At 42.1% G+C, this 17,954-nt stretch overlaps 1 protein-coding gene and 1 long non-coding RNA gene across 4 annotated transcripts in view; one reads left to right on the forward strand and one right to left on the reverse strand.

Annotated features, from left to right (window-relative positions):
- Window positions 1-17,954, forward strand: part of BTBD8 (BTB domain containing 8) — a 79,680-nt gene that overhangs the window by 51,513 nt on the left and 10,213 nt on the right. For both annotated transcript variants that reach the window (XM_075936527.1, XM_075936526.1), the window contains 3 exons: window positions 2,244-2,426; window positions 3,171-3,308; window positions 4,345-4,474. In XM_075936527.1, coding sequence (XP_075792642.1) covers window positions 2,244-2,426; window positions 3,171-3,308; window positions 4,345-4,474 — 451 coding nt within the window. The remainder of the gene's footprint in view (window positions 1-2,243; window positions 2,427-3,170; window positions 3,309-4,344; window positions 4,475-17,954) is intronic.
- LOC142830583 (uncharacterized) lies at window positions 8,573-17,133 on the reverse strand. Of its 2 annotated transcripts, XR_012905956.1 has the most exons (4): window positions 15,201-17,133; window positions 14,196-14,350; window positions 9,374-9,698; window positions 8,573-8,822 (listed from the first exon to the last, which is right to left on the reverse strand). It is a non-coding gene; the product is annotated as an uncharacterized LOC142830583 (long non-coding RNA). The 2 variants fall into 2 exon arrangements; XR_012905955.1 differs by having other exon boundaries at window positions 8,573-9,698.

Below are 17,954 nucleotides of genomic sequence, written 5' to 3' on the forward strand. Positions count from 1 at the left end.
GGGCTGTGCCTCTTGGATGAAGCCTAGTAAGGTTTCACAATCATGGAGTTGAAAAATAAATCAACATGCCTGAGACTGAAAATTCCCTAGTGGCTTATGGGGTTTTGCATATTTTAAAAACTGCAAAAATGTTAAAGCTATTTGCCAAAACAGTTGAATATTTACAGATATTTATTTTAATTTAACTATTATATTTTACAAAAAACTTTTTTATACTGTGCATAATACTCTTTAACAATCAATAAAGCCAGTCAATAAATCTAAGTTTGATTCTTTCATCTGCCAATAGTGGACATTTTTAGTTTAAAAGCCAATTAAAAATATCACAATGGAATGCTTTCTTCTGATATGCACAATTTTCAAATTGTACAGGTGTGAGCTTAAGGAGAATTTTTGTGAGCTTTCATTGAACAGTATTAAAGGCAGTATAGAAGCAACAAGTTTTCCAGTTTACTGAGCTGTTTCTCTTGCTCCTGTATAATAAATCTTGAGAGGAGCATGCAAGAAGTAGACTTGCAGTGAGTGGAAAGACTTTTTGATGGAAAGCTACAGACTGATACAAGAAGTTATAAACTGCTAAGCATGAATGCCATTTAAAACCACAATAAGGTGATTATCCTGGTATTAGAATACAACCATTTTTTTTAGAAAAGAGGAACTTCCTCCTAGAACAAAACTATAGTTATTTACAGATCTCTCTTACCCTAGAGAAAGATTGTCTAAAGGAATAGGGTGCAGATAGGTCCAGAAGGTATTTCATAATTTACTGGAAGTAATTAATTATCATTGAGGGCCCTCAGTATCTTGGAAGAAAAAAGTAGGTGATCCTCATTTTGTGAGTAAGAACTTCATTTGCCACCATTAAAGACGCTTCTAATTGAGCCAGTGGAGCGGGATTGTACCCTAAGTGAATTTACTTTTATATACACATACAAAAAATAGATTTTGCTCATAACAAATGTAAAAACAATTGAGCAAGGACTTGCTGGAACTATATCCTAGCTGGAGTACAGAGAGAAAATCTTGCTGTTTTTCATTCTCTGAACTGAAGGTACTCGAAGTTTCTTGGTAAGTGTGAATTTGAACCTGTAGCACTTTTCTGTCATGTATTTAGTTGCACTTACTGCTTTTCTATATCATTCTAACCAAGATTAACTAAACTTAAGCTTCTGAAACCATCAGTATCTTTCTTACATTGTTTTTTCACTAATTAGTCTTTACTTTCTCATGATTCTCACTTATTCCATAACAGTTAGAAAATTTATGAAGAGAACTAGAAATTTTGATTACTTTACAGGTTTACGACAACATTTTGTTTCTATTAGGAAGAATACAAAGGACCTTACTTGCAGAAAACACTGTTTACGTTGGCAGCATTTTTAAACCAAGATAATAAGGGAAAATAATAAAACTTTCTGGGCATATTATATAATTTATCAGTTGACCTAGCAAGTCACATTTAATAGATCTTTTGATCCATTTTACTTTGGTGCATAGTGATAAATTGTAAGTCACTTTTAAGATGTTAGCAGATGGTGAGATGGGCATTGTTGATGAGGCCTGTGTAAATGCTTAGATTAGCAGTGAAGCATCAGTCACAGTATAGGTGAATTAAAAGGGAGGGAATATTAGGAAAGTAATTATGTTTAATTAGTTTGATGCCATCTGGATTGGATCACTCCTTCCTATGGAAAACTTGGAGATGTGGTGGCTAAGCGAGGATAAAATTTTGAGAAGGCAAAAGTTGCTTCATTCGGTGGGGGGTAGGAGGAGAGAGTCCTAAAATGTTCCCCAGACACTAGAGCTCTTTCTGCCCCTTAAGTCCATATGGCTATTACACTCTCCTATGACTTAATATTATCCTTTCCATTTAACTTTTCTCTGAGATTCTTCTTACTAGTTTAGTATTTAGCATTTGTTTGTGAATGTGAATCTGCCTTCTCTGTAGGCAGCAAAATATAATGACAAAAAGAGGAAAACATAATAAAATCTCATCAACAGAGAACAATAAAAATAATTAAGCACACCAGACTTATTAACCCAAAAGTTTTTTTAAAAGCTAGTGGAATATGCAAATATTAAAATCCAAATACAATTAAGGTAAGTGAATTGAATAGCTTATTTAGTAGGATACAGTGTAAGTGTTCAATAATGGAAAGGAGCTATTAGAGAACCAGCATTTTCTTGGATAATTACTCTATTGCATAATTATTCTAATATCTATTAATTGCTTTTATTTTAAGAACCACAAGAATGCAGCTTTTCTTTTGATGGAAAGTGACCAACTGCTCAGTAGTCTTCCTCAAGTGAAATGGTCTGAAACGGCTCTGGCTTTGGCAACTAGGCTTCAAGAAGAATGCATAGAATTTATTGTGACAAACTTCCCTTGTATAATAGAGTGTGAAAGTTTTCATACTTTCTTGCAGGTAAAATGCTCATGAGTTATTTTCTGTTTTTTTTTTTTTTCAAAACAATAACAATATAGACTCTTAACTAACTCAGAATTATTTCAATGCCACTTTACAAATATGTTACCCTATTTTAAATTTTTATATAAGTTGACAATTAATTTGAAGAAATTAAAGCCCTGCTTCAGTGTGCAGGTATGTATTTAAGTTGGGCAAGTGTGAATAGTTCTATGAATTCAAGGGGGCTACTCTTGTGTGTAACATTTAAACACTTGAATAAATGCACCATAAAGTATGCACAGGACCAAAGCCCAAGGTAGCAGCATGTGTTGTAACTGTGCAGTGCTCCTAAGGGCTCGGGTATTAATTGAAAAGAGTTCCATGCAGCATTTCCTGGTAAGTACTTTTGTAGTTTTACCCCGCACTGCATTTCCCTAATAAAACAAAGATTTGGCAAGGTGCTCTGTTGAATCAACAATTAAAAATATATATACCAAACTGTCCTTTTTTTCTTCAGATTTGTATTCAGCTGTAAATTCGGTAACAGCTGTTTTTTTCCTAAGCTTTTGTTTAACCACAAAATAAGATCTTAAAAAAAAATTGTAGCGTCTTTTTGTGTGTGGAGAGAAAAGTGGAATGAATAAATAGGATACAATTTAGGAGAGGATACCAAAGTTAGATTGATTACTTTCTGTTGAATGATGTTTTTTAATTGGAAATACGTATTTATTAAAAATGACTCCCGTTTCATTGTTTCCACAGGCACAGGCAATGAGCAGCAAACCTGATCTTCTAGAACAAGTTTTAAAAGCAATCGAGAAAAACATTAACATTGAAAACAGTTGCTTTCTTATTATAGCTGTGGATACTTTGTTGAGCTCCACAAATGTGAAGGAAATGGTAGGTTTTGCTGTATTAATAGGAAAAGAATAGGTCACAGTACTTATACTTTTAAAAATGGTAGGTTTTTGTTAGTGTACACGTGTAGGAGTTCAAATCAAATTAGGCAATTTGGGTTCTGTCACCTCAAATTGCAGTTGGACACATGCATGCAGTCCCTCACACGGGCTTAAAATCCTTTTGAAAACACAGGACCTACAGGCATTTATGTATAGCAACATTTTTTTAAATAAAAAGAATTACTTGGCATTATCTGTGGCAACACTAATGTTTTACAGGCTAGCAGCACTGTCTAATAATAATCTGTGTGAGAAAGCACTACTAATGTGTACTACCATTGTAAAATATATGACCAAGAAAGAGTATTTAAAAATTAAATGTTTAAATTATTTCTGGGGGACAGAGTTTATTTTTAATTAATTTACTTTTTAAAAACACTTGAATACAACGGTAGTATTTGCTTTCTTTGGAGCACGGTCTATATCTTATGTTTCTGGAAAGTGCCAATCTATCATGCGGTAGATGCACCACAATCTAAATAATACATTTTAAATGAAAATTGACTGTAATGTGTCATGAGTGACATGTGAATGATAGAAGACACTGATTAAAATTTATAATATTACATGCAAAAAAATGCAATCTCTCTTTAAACTACTGCAATCAAGTGCTATTACAGATTTAGTGTGTGAAAATTTAATCAGATACATTTTTGTCCCCAGAGAATTTGACCTTGTAGTGACAGAGTTGATAGTAAAAAGCTCTGAAAGGATTAATTTTAAAAAAGAGAGAGAGACTGTGGTGGCTTGTGATACATTAGCTTATATGGGAGTGGCTTATTTTAAAACTCAATAAAATTATGGTGGAGGGACAAGCAGCCCTCATAAGCAGCATCTACATCTACTAGGTTATTGTAAAATATAAATGATGACATCATTGATCTAGCTTAGGGAGTAAGTAGATTCTGACAGGAATAATGACTGGTTGCTATGACAATGTGCCTCTCGCCAGCTGCTGATTTGTTACTTGAACACAGGGTTTTACGTGCAAGATCCAGGCTCTGCGTGATAAGCTGTGGATCTTCCTGGTTCAGTCTTTTTATGCTGTTCGTCATACAGAAAGCTGGAAGCTGATGAGACCAGATCATCAAGAGAAAATACAAGCAGGTATGTAAGCAATCAAGAACTGTTATCACTGCATAATAATAATATATTTAATAATAAGATAATATTGGTAGCATTGGGAGCTGGTAACAAATTACAGCATGCTTAAAACTGTGATGTTCTTGCTTTTAAAATAGTATTTTTAAATGGAAGCAAAGATACTATGTTGAGCCAGTTCCATGCTTGGAAATTATTTAACTATTTTCTGTAACTATTTTTCCTGGCTTTTATTTATTTATATTTTGTTTGCAACTGTTCTAAATTATTACAAATATTGCAATAGGTTTAGAGACCCCTTAGCTATCTCCATTTTTAAGCAGATAAGCATTATACAAAATTGAAATCTGCACAAATCTGATTACAGATTCTATGAGTTCAGTTTCTTTAATCAGTTCATATTAATGTATAAAGCTTATATATCTTTTGCATAGTATCCATCTCATGTGGACTGTGAATTAATGGAGATGGCTTGACTTCATAATTGATAGGTATTGTGATACCGTAAGTGTTACTGCAGAGAGCTCCCCCCCCCCCCCAGGAGCTTCCTAGTGGTCTCTTAACATTTTAAGATGCAGTATTTCAGCTTTTAAACAAAATGAGTTCGTGCTCTGAATGTTTCATTGTTTTCAAATATGTGGAATGATATTTTGAGGGTGTGGAAGTGAAAATGGCTTCAGGGCCTTGGCTATATTTGCTTTGTGATAATGCAGTTTTATAAAGGGGGAAAAAAGTAAGACTCGTTAAAAAATTTTTTTAATGAGATCACCTTTGATTCAAAGTAAAAGGTAAAACATCTTAAATGTCTTAATGAAGACATTAAAACTGACTCTAATGAAAAATTGTACATGATTATAGGAATTAATTTTTTGTCTCTTAATAACATGTTGGTTGAAATATGGGTTTATATTAGTCTTTACAAGCATGATGTAAGGGTGTTACTATTTGCTATTTTCTGAAAAAAGACTCCTGATTTCATTCTTTATTATATTGCTTGGCGTGAAGAGGGTTGCTTTCAGAAATAAGAGGCATAATTTTTTAGAGTGTTTGGCAAATGATGTTCTTCTGCACTAAGGCTGCAGAGTAAAGTAGTACTTAGACCTGTGTTCATAAAGTGGGTATCATTCAACTCTCCATCTTAATAGATGGAAAGTTATTTTGTTTTGGGTTTTTCGAGTTTATATAGCATTAATTCAGCCCTGATAGACTTGATTTTAACTCTTAAGTTATGGAAAACATTCAGTGTATGTTTTTGTTCTATAATCAAAATGATGGTATTTTCCTAGAAGCATCTCAATTCTTACATGAGATTTGTTTAGGATCACAGAGATCAAATAACTTTCATCTTGAGAATTTCAGGTAGTACTAAATTCTTAAAAAGACCTAACCTTTGTAGATTAATATATTAAGATAGGAAATACACAAAATTAAAAAGAAGGTACTATTTTTTTCTCCTTCACAGCATTTCTGTGTTCTGCGGGGCACAAGTTTATAGGGAAAGTGTATGAATATGTTGGTGTATATTAATGTGCAGAGTCATCACTGAAAAAATATTATATCCCCGGGGTGCCATTTTCAGCATCTTGCCTTTTATCAGGATTTCTATACAGCTAAATAAGGATGCTTTGTAGAACCCAAAATCTGTTGTTATATTGTATGCTTTATACATATAAATAGTATGTAATATGTGAATAGTGAATATTTAACCCATTTTTCTCAGAGTAGATCACATCTATCAAGCCAAAAGAGCCGTATAAACAAAAATAAATCTTTAGCTCTTTTCTCTAGGTATAGTATTTACAAATATTCTTTCTATATTGCACAAGCTCTACAGATTTAAAGATTTCATTTACTATTTTTATATTTATTAAATATAGCTTTATTAATTCAATTACACAGCTTTACAAACATGGATAAGCTGCATTCCTTCTCCTGAAAAGCTTACATGATGACCTCCAGATAACTTTAAAACTGTTATGTATTGTCTCAATAGGTGGTGTGTACATAATGCTTTATATAAATATATAGAGACTAAAGAGAGAACATGAAAATGGCCATGAGGGATCAGACCAATGGTCCATCTAACTCAATGTCCTGTCTTCTGACAGCAACCAATGCCATCCTCTATCGTTCAGTCCTAGCTGTCTCAGGTTTAGGGACACCCAGAGCATTGGGTTGTAGGCCTGACCATCTTGGCCAATAGCCATTCATGGACCTATCCTCCAGGAAGTTACCTAGTTGGATTTTTTTACCACAGTAACGGTACATCTACACAGCAACATTATTTCAAAATATCTAGCATTATTTCAAAATAACTTAGTCCGTGTCTACACAGCAAGCAGTTATTTCAAAATACTGTCAAGCTGGAGGACGTCTTACTCTAACTCCTGTAACCCTCATTGTATGAGGAGTAAGGGAAGTCGGAGGAAGAGGGCTCTATTTCGAAATAAGCTATTTAAAAATAAGTTATGCAGTTGACGTAGCTCAATTTGCGTAGCTTATTTCAAATTATGCCCTGCTGTGTAGATGCACCCTTAGGCTGTGTCTAGACTGGCAAGTTTTTCCGGAAAATCATCTGCTTTTCTGGAAAAACTTGCCAGCTGTCTACACTGGCCGCTTGAATTTCCGGAAAAGCACTGATGATCTCACGTAAAATCACGAGTGCTTTTCCGGAAAAACTATGCTGCTCCCATTTGGGCAAAAGTCTTTTTCCGAAAGACTTTTGCGCAAAAGGGCCAGTGTAGACAGCATAGTACTGTTTTCTGCAAAAAAGCCCTTATCATGAAAAAGGCAATCGGGGCTTTTTTGCAGAAAACCGCGTCTAGATTGGCCACGGATGCTTTTCCGCAAAAAGTGCTTTTGCGGAAAAGCATCCTGCCACTCTAGACGCGCTTTTCCGAAAATGCTTTTAACGGAAAACTTTTCCGTTAAAAGCATTTCTGGAAAATCATGCCAGTGTAGACGTAGTCTTATTGTTTTGGTCTTCACAACATCCTTGGCACTGAGTTCTACAGGCTGACTGTAAATTCTGGGAAGTATTTCCTTTTGTTTGTTTTAACCTGGCTATTGATTGCATTAGATGAGCCCTGGTATTTGTGTTACCTGAAGGGGTAAATAGCACTTCCTTATTTACTTTCTCCACACCATTCATGATTTTATAGACTTCTATTTTATTCTCTTCAATCATATCTTTTCCAAGTTGAACAGTCTGTCTTTTGAACCTCTCATCATGTAGAAGCTGTTCCATACCCTTAATCATTTTTGTTGCCCCTTCTCTTTACCTTTTCCATTTCTAATACATCTTTTTTGAGAAGAGGTGACCAGAACTGCACACAGTATTGTAGGTTTGAGTGTCGTGGCATTATGATATTTTCTGTCTTATCTATCCCTTTTCTATTGTTCCTAATACTCGAGATTTGACTGTCACTGCACTTAGTGGATGTTTTCAGGGAACTATCCACAATGACTCCAACATCTTTCTTTAGTGATAACAGCTACTTTAGACCCTATCATTTTGTACATAAAATTGGGATGATGTATTAAAATATGCTTTTATTTTGCATTTATCAACACTGATTTTTCATCTCCCATTTTGTTTTCTAGTTTTATGAGATTCTTTTTTAACTCATTGTAGACTTCTTTGGACTTAACATTCTTGAGTAATTTAGTATTGTCTGCAAACTTTGCCACCTCATTGTTTACCCCTTTTCCCAGATCATTTATGAATATGCTGAACAGCACTGGTCCTAGTACAGATCATTGGTGGCATCACTATTTATCTTTCTCCATTGTGAAAACTGACCACTTATTCCTACCTTTTGTTTCCTGTTTTTTAACCATTTACTAATACATGAGAGGACCTTGTAAAAGGTTTTCTGAAAGTCCAGGTACATTGTATCTACTGGATATACCCTAGACTGTTTTTCATTCACTACCACCACCACCAAAGAATTATGATGAGGTATGATATTTCTTTATAAAAACTGTACTAACGCTTCTCCAACATACCATGTTCATCCACAGATCATTCTTTTCTATAGTTTCAACCAGTTTGCCTAGTACAAAAGTTAGGCATACTAGCCTGTAATTGCCACGATTGCCTCTGGACCATTTATTGAAAATTGGCATCACATTAGCTATCCTCCAAACATCTGATAGATTTATTTAAGTGATAGGTTATATACTACATATAGTAGTTCTGCAATTATGTATTTGAGTTCCTTCAGAAAACCATCTAGTCCTGGTGACTTTTTCTGCTTGATTTATCAGTTTGTTCCAAAAGCTCCTCTGATGACACCTCAATTTGGGACACTTCCTCAGGCTCGTCATCTAAAAAGAATCTCCCTCACATTCTCTGTGGTAAAGAAATGAGAATTCATTTAGATTCTCATCAATGTCCATCTTTAGTATCTTGATCATCCCCTTTCTGAAGTTAAATGCTACTGTGATGGGCTTTTTTTCATTTCCTCCACCCATCCCCAGGACATTAAGAATGTTAAATTTAATTATATTATGGTAATTGTTACCAGTTCAGCTATAATCATTTCTTGGACCAGATCTTTTGCCCCACATAAGACTCTCCTTTTGAGGGTTCCAGGACCAGCTGCTCTGTGAAGCAATCATTGATGGAGTCTAGAAACTTTGTCTTTTCATCCTTGAGGTGACATGTATGCAGTCAGTATGGAGAGTCATAAACTCATAGATTTTACAGCCAGAAGGGACCGTCATGATCATTTAGTCTGACCTCATGCACATTGCAGGCCACAGAATTACATCCACCCTCTTCTGTAATAGACCCATAGTCTCATCCATGCATTGAGACTGCATATATAACTGTCCCTGCACATGGAACTGGAAACATTTCAGGGACCGCTACCATGGAGGTCCTGGTCTTTAATCTCTTACCTAGAAGCCTAAGTTTGACCTCCAGAACTTCTCTCCCTGTGTCACTGGTACCTGGCTTCTCTCAAGCACTGCATATAAGCCTGTCCAGATGTTTCAAGCATTCCACAACTACTACTTTGTCCCTGTGGGTGCTCCACTGTAGGTGTCGGGCTTGTCCTGGCGCCACAAGTCGGAGATTCGTCAGCCGTAGTTTGGCCAGACCGCGCATGCACGGCAGGCGTCGCATGCCTTTTGTGCCGTTTCTGAGTGTGCGCGCGGTCCAGCTTCCTCCAGTTCCTCCTAACCGTCCATGGTCTCAGGTGGCACAAACTGCTTCTCCTCAAGCCTGAGGAGGGGAGAGTCTAGATTTAGTCAGAAAGTTAGTTATTTAGTCATAGTTTTAGTCAGTAGTTCAGAGTTACAGTTGTAGTTCTTCGTTCTTTAAAAAAAAATTCTTTTCTAGTTGTTGTTAGTTCCATTTAGATTAGTTGTTAGAAATGCCGGGGTCTCCTGGTTTTAAAAAATGTGCTGCATGCCATGACCTGATGCCTGCATCGGATGGCCATGCGAGCTGCATCAAGTGTTTGGGCGAGGGTCACATCCCTCAGAAATACCCGCACTGCTCCAAGTTAACGGCACAGGCTAGGTGGGATTGCAAAATCTGATTAAAAATGCTACTCTTCAACAAGGCCCTGAAGCCTATTGAGACAGAGTCTTCCAGATCCCCGGGATCCCCAGAGCGGACAAAATCCCATACTGACCCAACCTCAGCAAAGAAAAAGTCATCTCCACCCCGCCACTCATCATCCAGGCGGATAAGTGTGGGTGATAAACCGGGGACATTGGGAACGGCCCTTAGTCATCATGCTGAGAGGCATAAGACAGCACATCGGTGCAGAGCCCAGCCCTTCCATGGGAACCAGCACTGGTGACCTCCATGGTGCCTAGGGAGGATTCAGCACTGGTGTCGGTGCTGAGAAAACAAATGCCAACAGCGGCACCACCTAAGGCAGCACCGATGGAGTCGTCACCGCATATGAGACTGGTACCGAGCTTGCCATCACCGACGGGTAGCTCGGCACCCAGCCCGATGGCACCGCATACGTCATCGGCACCAGGGTCACCTGCCACATCGGCGGTACCACCAACATCAGTAGCAACATGGGCAGCGCTACAAGACATGCCACCATACCGCCAACAACCCTCCCCGACAGCAGAGAAAGCTAGACACAAGTCTAGGATATTGATCGCCCCCTCTCCTAGCCTGGAACTGGCTTGTTTCTCCTCAGAGCCTCAGTTTCTGGCTTCTCCATTCTCTGTGTGATTGGAGCACGAGACATGCACCATCCCGGCTATGCAACTTCACCGCCTCTCCCTGCACTACTCACCATCGCCACAGAGCTACCATGGACGTTTGCAGTCTCCAACACGCTCACTGGGTAGATCTCATTCACCCAGATCACCCACATACTCCTCTTACTCGAGGCATTACCGCACGATTGGGAGGAGGTACTCTCCTGAGTATTCCCCAAGGAGGTATTACTACGGTGGTCATCATGAACATTGTTATAACTAGGGCTCGACAAATAATGTAATCTACTCGCGCATGGCGAGTAGATTACAACCCGGAAGAGCCACCGCCTGGTGAGCCCTGGTTATAACCATCGCCGACATCATTATTCGCTGGAACATTCTTGCTAGATCTCCTCAATATCACAAATGACAATGCTTGAACAGCAGCACTAGATTACCAACACTTTCCAAAGCCGCCATCAACAGCACACCAACCTGAGTCGGAGGGGATGCAAACATCAGAGCGGAGCCAGTTGCAGGCAGAGTCCCCAACAGATCAGTCCTCCTCCTCCCCGGACGACGCAATCTTCTCAGGTGACTCTTTGCCAACAGATGATATTCAACAGTTTCACGAGTTATTCAAACAAGTGGCAGAGACACAAGAAGTGCAACTTGTCAAAGTACAACAGAAGCAACACCGGCGTCTGAAAAACCTCCAGCTGTCACAAAAATAAAAAATGGTGCCATCCTTGAGATCGCGGACGAGATCCGGCAGTCTCTGGCTTCCTCTCAAGCAACGAATAAAAGGGCAGATAAAAAGTATTTTGTTCCCTCGAAGGAAACGGATTTTTTGTTTGCACATCCGCAACCTAATTCCTTAGTCATGGATGCAGCCTAATAAAGAGCTAAAACACCCCAATATAAGAACTCTTCTTCCGACAAAGAGGGCAAGTGTTTAGACTTGTTTGGGAGGAAAGTTTGTTCATCCACCACATTAACCTTGACAATGGCAAATTACACAGTCCTCCTGTCCAACCATAATTTTGATAATTATACAAAATTGATGACACTCATAGAACACCTACCTGATAAGCGTCAGATACTGAAATCAATAGTACAGGAGGGCTACACTGCTTCTAGGGCAGTGTTACAGATAGCCCTGGACACGCTGACATGGCGGCGCAGACCACAGCGACTTCAGTGGTGATGCGCTGATTTTCCTGGCTCCAGATGGCATCTGTTCCTAAAGAACTACAATCAAAAGTCGAGGACTTACCCTTCGACAGACAAAGCCTTTTTGCCGAGAAGACAGACCAAGTATTGCACTAGGGTAAAGATTCAAGGATGACCCTGAGGACCCTCGGCATGTACACACCACCTTACCGCCATAAACATTACGCACCATATTACAAACAAAGGCCTTTCTCTTATGCCACACCAAGATACAGACCATATGACCCACAACAGCGCCCAAAGCCACGACAACAAAAACGACAGGGCGCCCAATCCACAGAACAACCGACAGCCAGTTTGATGGACTGGTCGAGGGACTACAGACCACTCCTCTGAAATACCATCCAGAGTCGCAGAAGCTATTTCACCACCGATTACGGCCGTACCAACACAGGTGGTTCACCATCACCACCGACCGTTGGGTCCGCGAGCTAGTAACATCCAGTTACACGATTCCCTTCCTTTCTCTCCCCCCAACCTCTCCCTCCCTCCCCTGTCCCTCTTCAGGGACCTCTCACAAGGCCCTCCTAATGCAAGAAGTCCTGTGTCTTGTACATATTGGCACCATGGAGAGAGTGCCAGAGCAATTTCAGGGCAAAGGATTTTATTCTCGATACTTTCTCACTGAGAAAAAATCTGGGGGATGAAGACTTATTCTGGACCTTCGATGACTCAATCGGTACCTCCAGAAGCACAGGTTCAAGATGGTGACATTAGAGTCTATCATCCCAGCATTCAACACAGGAGATCGGTTTATGTCCCTTGACTTACAGGATGTTTACTTTCATGTGACGATACACCCGGCACACAGGCGTTTCCTCAGATTCCTCATAGGTACGGAACACTTCCAATACAGAGTCCTTCTGTTCGGCCTGTCATCAGCACCCAGGGTTTTCTTAAAGACTCTTATCGATGGTGGCTGGCCATCTACACTAGCACGGCATTATGATATTTAGGTACTTAGACGACTGCCTAATCAAGGCACCTTTGTTCAACGATGCAGGGCGTGCTACCGATGTTACAGGAACCCTGTTTGAAACTCTCGGGCTCATAATCAATCTCCTGAAGTAGTTTTTCACTCCCCAAAAGTCCCTCAAGTTCATTGGGGCACGGTTAGATTCTACAACGGCTAGGGCTTACCTTCCTCTAGCCAGATTTCACACAATCCAGAACCTTGTTCACACTCTTTCCATCAGTCTCAAAGTTCCCATACTTACCTGCTTGCAGCTCACGGGACATATGGCAGCCACAACTTACATAGTGCAACACGCAAGAGTACATCTCAGATGCCTCCAACACTGGGTAGCTTCCATCTATTGCTCAGGCAACCTCAATGTTCACAGATCAGCATCAGTACTTACGATAGTACGAGACTCCCTAACACGGTAGGCTTCTTCCACCAACATGCTTACCAGCATTCTATTCCATCGTCTACAACCCACGATACAGATTATGACAGACGCCTCTCTTTTGGGTTGAGGAGCCCACTGTGCGGGATGTCACGTTCAAGGTCAATGGACCGCACAGGAATCTCTCCAACATATCAATTTCCTCGAGCTGAGGGCGGTATTCAATGCCTGCAAAAGGTTTCTATCCACCATTCATGGTCACACTATTCAAATCCTTACCGATAACGTGACCACGGTCTATTATATCAACTGGCAAGGGGGAGCCCGCTCCAAGTCTCTCTATGCAGAGACAACGCGATTATGGAACTTGTGCATTCACCACGATGTCACCATGGTCGCTACATACCTCCCAGGAAAGGACAATACCATTGCCGACACGCTTAGCAGTCATTTCTTTCTTTAGCACAAGTGGGAACTCAACCACGACATAACACAGCATCTTTTCCAACGATGGGGGTACCCCATTATAGACCTATTTGTAACACATCACAATGTGAAGTGTCTTGAGTACTGCTCCAGAGTGGGTGTTGGACCGAGGTCCCAGAGGATGCATTCCTACTGGACTGGAGCCACCATCTACTCTACGCTTTTCCAGCAATTCCTCTTCTCCCGAAAGCACTGGAGAAAATCTCAATGGACGGAGCCACAGTCCTACTCATAGTCCCGTTTTGGCCCAGACAGACATGGCTCCTACTTCTCTTCCAAATGTCCGTATGCCCTCCATACAATCTGCCAGAATAACCCAACCTTCTGATACAGCGAGGGCTGACCATAAAGCATCCTCAAATCGATCGACTATATCTCACAGCGTAGCTCTTAGCTGGTTCCAACAGGAGGAAGTTGACTGTTCCCAGGAGGTAAAACACGTGCTAATGCACAGTAGATGGGACTCCACACAAACTACTTACCTGCATATATGGCATCGTTTCCACACCTGGTGCACTGCTAATAATCTCGACTCATTCTCTGTTCCTATCCATCGTATCCTCAAAGACCTGCTGCACCTCCAACACTAGGGCTCGGCGTTACCATCCATCAGAGTTCATCTCACGGCGATTTCTGCCTTTAGACAACCGGTAAAAGGTTACTCAATATTCACCCATCCCATGACCAAACGATTCCTAAAAAGTATCTCCAGTCTATACTCTCCACAGAGAAAACCCCCGGTTTTATGAGACCTAGAGCTGGTTCTGGACACTCTGACATATCCCCCATTTGAGCCTCTAGCCACCGGTGACTTGGCAACACTCACGACGAAGCTTGTCTTTTTATTAGCGATTACATCTGCACGCCGGGTAGGTGAGTTGGCGGCTCTTTCGGACACATCACCATACACCCTGTTTACCAATCATGGGGTCATATTACCCCCCGACCCAAACTTCTTACTGAAAGTGAACTCAGAGTTTCACATCAAAGAACCCATAATTCTCCCCAGCATTTTACCCCAAGCTGCACTCCTCTAACCATGAAACCCAGCTGTATATCTTGGTCGTACTAGAGCTCTGGCCTTCTACTTGGAGAGAATATGTCCGTTTCGGGAATCTCAACACTTACTACTCTGCACGGCTGAACAATCTAAGGGCCAACCTTTAACGGCACAATGTATTTCCCAGCTGATCTCGCATTGCAACTCTTTGAGTAATAGGCCCCTTCCAAACACAATGAAGGCTTACTCTACCAGAGCAATGGTGACGTCAATGGCCTTCCTCAAAGGAGTTCCCTTGCAAGATATCTGCCGCACAGCAGCTTGGTCCTTGGACATTACATTCACAAAGCATTATGCCATTGACGCTCTTGTGCATGACTCATAATTCCGATTCCCACCTCCATATACCAGGCTACTGCTCTGTAGTCACCTACAGTGGAGCACCCATGGGGACACTACCGAAGAAGAAGAAAAGGAAGTTACTCACCTTGTGCAGTAATGATGGTTCTTCGAGGTGTGTGTCCCTGTGAGTACTCCACGACCTGCCCTCCTCCCCGCTTCAGAGTCTCTTTCTGTCGTTCAGATGTGGTCTGATTAGGAGGAACTGTCGGGAGCCAGACCACATGCACACTCAGAAGCTGTGCGAAAGGCACACGATGCCCGCCTCGCATGCGCAGTCCGGCCGAACTATGGCTGTTGAATCTCTGACCTGCGGCACCGGAACAAGCCCGACACCTACAATAGAGCACCTACGGGGGGACACACCTCAAAGAACCGTCATTACTGCACAAGGTGAGTAACTTCCTTTTTCATACTTGCTAAGCAGTTCATCAGTAGTTCTTCTGGTCATCACTAACCCAGCTATTTATATTCCTAATGATCAAATCCTGTATTACTATTACCTGTCTCTTCCTAATAACTAGGATTCCTCACTGTTACCTCAGTCCCTATATGTCACCCTTCTCCCCAAGAGGTATCCTCAGTGCAAGAGAATACCATGATGTCATTTGGAAGAACTTAAAAAACTACTAATAGTCTAGCAGAACCTTAAAGACTAACAAAATATGTAGATGGTATCATGCGCTTTTGTGGGTACAACTCACTTCAGAGTGTTCTGAAGAAAAACTATTTGTTGTTTTTTAAGTTTTTTTCCAATTACAGACTTAACTCGGCTACCCCTCTGAACGAGGGCCCCAACTATAGGATTGTTTCTCTCCACTCCAGTTGGATGTTCTCCTTCTTGGGGACTTTCATCCTCAACAGCACAGAGACTGTCTGTAAAGGAGGGGGGAGGACATCCACCCCCTCCCTAGTCCCAAAAGGTTTGTGGGGTAGGGCTTGCCCGCGTTCACTCCACGGAGGGGCTCCCCGCTACCCCTTTCCCCTTTACTCTCGGCCAATAGGGCGTAGTAGGGTTCCCTTATGCCAGGGTCACCCCGTTCTGGCTGGAACCCTCCTACTTAGACCCTGGGGCCCTCCAAATTCCCAGTCCCCGCGGTCCACCAAGTCCAGCTCCCCCTGATCCAGTGGACCCACCTCAGGCGGGCTCCCCACCCTGGGGTCCCACATCACCTGTTGGCTCCTCGGCGGTTGGGGTCGGGCCAGCTCAGGTGCGAGTTCTCCCCAGCGGCCCTCGGTTCGCTCCTCCGAGCCTCGGAAGGTCATTGGGACGCTCCTGAGTCCGTCTGTCGCGGACACCCCTGGCGCAGTTCGTCGGCCGCTCCCGAGGCCTCCGCGCCCCCTCCTCGGCGTCTCCTGCCCCGGTCTTCCGCCGGCAGCGGCTGTCTTCCACCCGCGGGTGGGTCGGTCCCCCCCCCCCAGGTGTGCTGGCGCCGCATTTAAAAGCGGACACCGGCTTGCTGTGCATACGTGGCAATACAGCCGGCGCTCCTCCGGCTCTCCGCTCACAGTGCGAGCTGCCGGTGCTAGTGACGGGGCCGGCCCGTCACACACGTTCCCCTCTATGTCTCGGTTTAGGTTTTCCTCTCCTTCTCCTTCCATCGTTCTGGAGAAGAAGTCTGCGTTGTTATGTTTCCTTCCTGGTCAGTGGGCTACCTCGAACTCATAAGGCTGCAGGGCCAAGTACCCCACCGCATTATTCGGGGGTTCATTTCCTTCATTGAGTTCAACCATCTTAAGGGAGCGTGGTCCGTGACTAGGAGGAAGGGAGCTCCCTGGAGGTAATACCGGAGCGCATCGACCGCCCATCTTACTGCTAGAGCTTCCTTCTCGATTGTCACATATTGGCGTTCTCTAGGAAACAGCTTGCGACTTAAATAAAGTATGGGGTGCTCGACAGCACTGCACCCAGACCCACCTGAGGCATCAGTCTGTAAAATAAAAGGTTTGGAGAAGTCGGGCTGCGCCAATACCGGAGGCTGAGACAGTCGGAGTTTCAGTGTCTGAAACGCTCGTTCGCAGGATTCAGGATTCAGACCAACTGACCTTCCGTGGTTGGTTATTTCTTGTCCGCTCTGTTAGTGGGGCTGCTATCATTGCGAAATGGGGGACGAATCTCCTATAATAGCTAGCTAGCCCTAGAAATTGACGGACTTGCTTCTTAGTGGAAGGGGCTTTGTATTCTTGTAGCGCCTGTACCTTTCCAACTAGCGGCTTCACTCCCCCCCCCCCCCCCCCCCCCAACTGTGTATCCGAGGTAGGTTTCCTCGTGTTGCCCAATGCAGCACTTACCCGGGTTGGCCGTCAGCCCCGCTTTTCCTAGCTCCCCTAATACCGCTCCCACCTGACGCAAGTGATCGGCCCACGAACGACTAGAGATGATAATATCATCAATATACGCCGCCGCATACTCCTGGTGATTCCGCAGCACTTTGTCCATTAATCTTTGAAAAGTGGCTGCGGCTCCGTGTAATCCGAACAGCATCGTGACAAACTGAAAGAGGCCAAAAGGCGTCGAAAAAGCTGTTTTCTTGCGGGATGCCGGAGTGAGTGGGATTTGCCAATACCCTTTAGTGAGATCTAAGGTGGACAAAAATCTGGCCTGCCCTAGCCGTTCCAACAGGGTATCCACTTATGATTAGAACTAATTGAGACTGGTTGTTTTTGCCCATTCTTGTACACCGAGGATCTCAAAGTATACCCTGAACTTTTAGAGTGTGTCTACACAGCAGGGCTTAACTCAAAATAAACTACACAAACTGAGCTATGTCAATTGCGTAGCTTATTTCAAAATAGCTTATTTCTTAATTGGGAGCATCTACACAGCAGTTATTTTGAAATA

The sequence above is a fragment of the Pelodiscus sinensis genome, chromosome 9 (genome assembly GCF_049634645.1).
Source record: "Pelodiscus sinensis isolate JC-2024 chromosome 9, ASM4963464v1, whole genome shotgun sequence".
Lineage (NCBI taxonomy): Eukaryota > Metazoa > Chordata > Testudines > Trionychidae > Pelodiscus > Pelodiscus sinensis.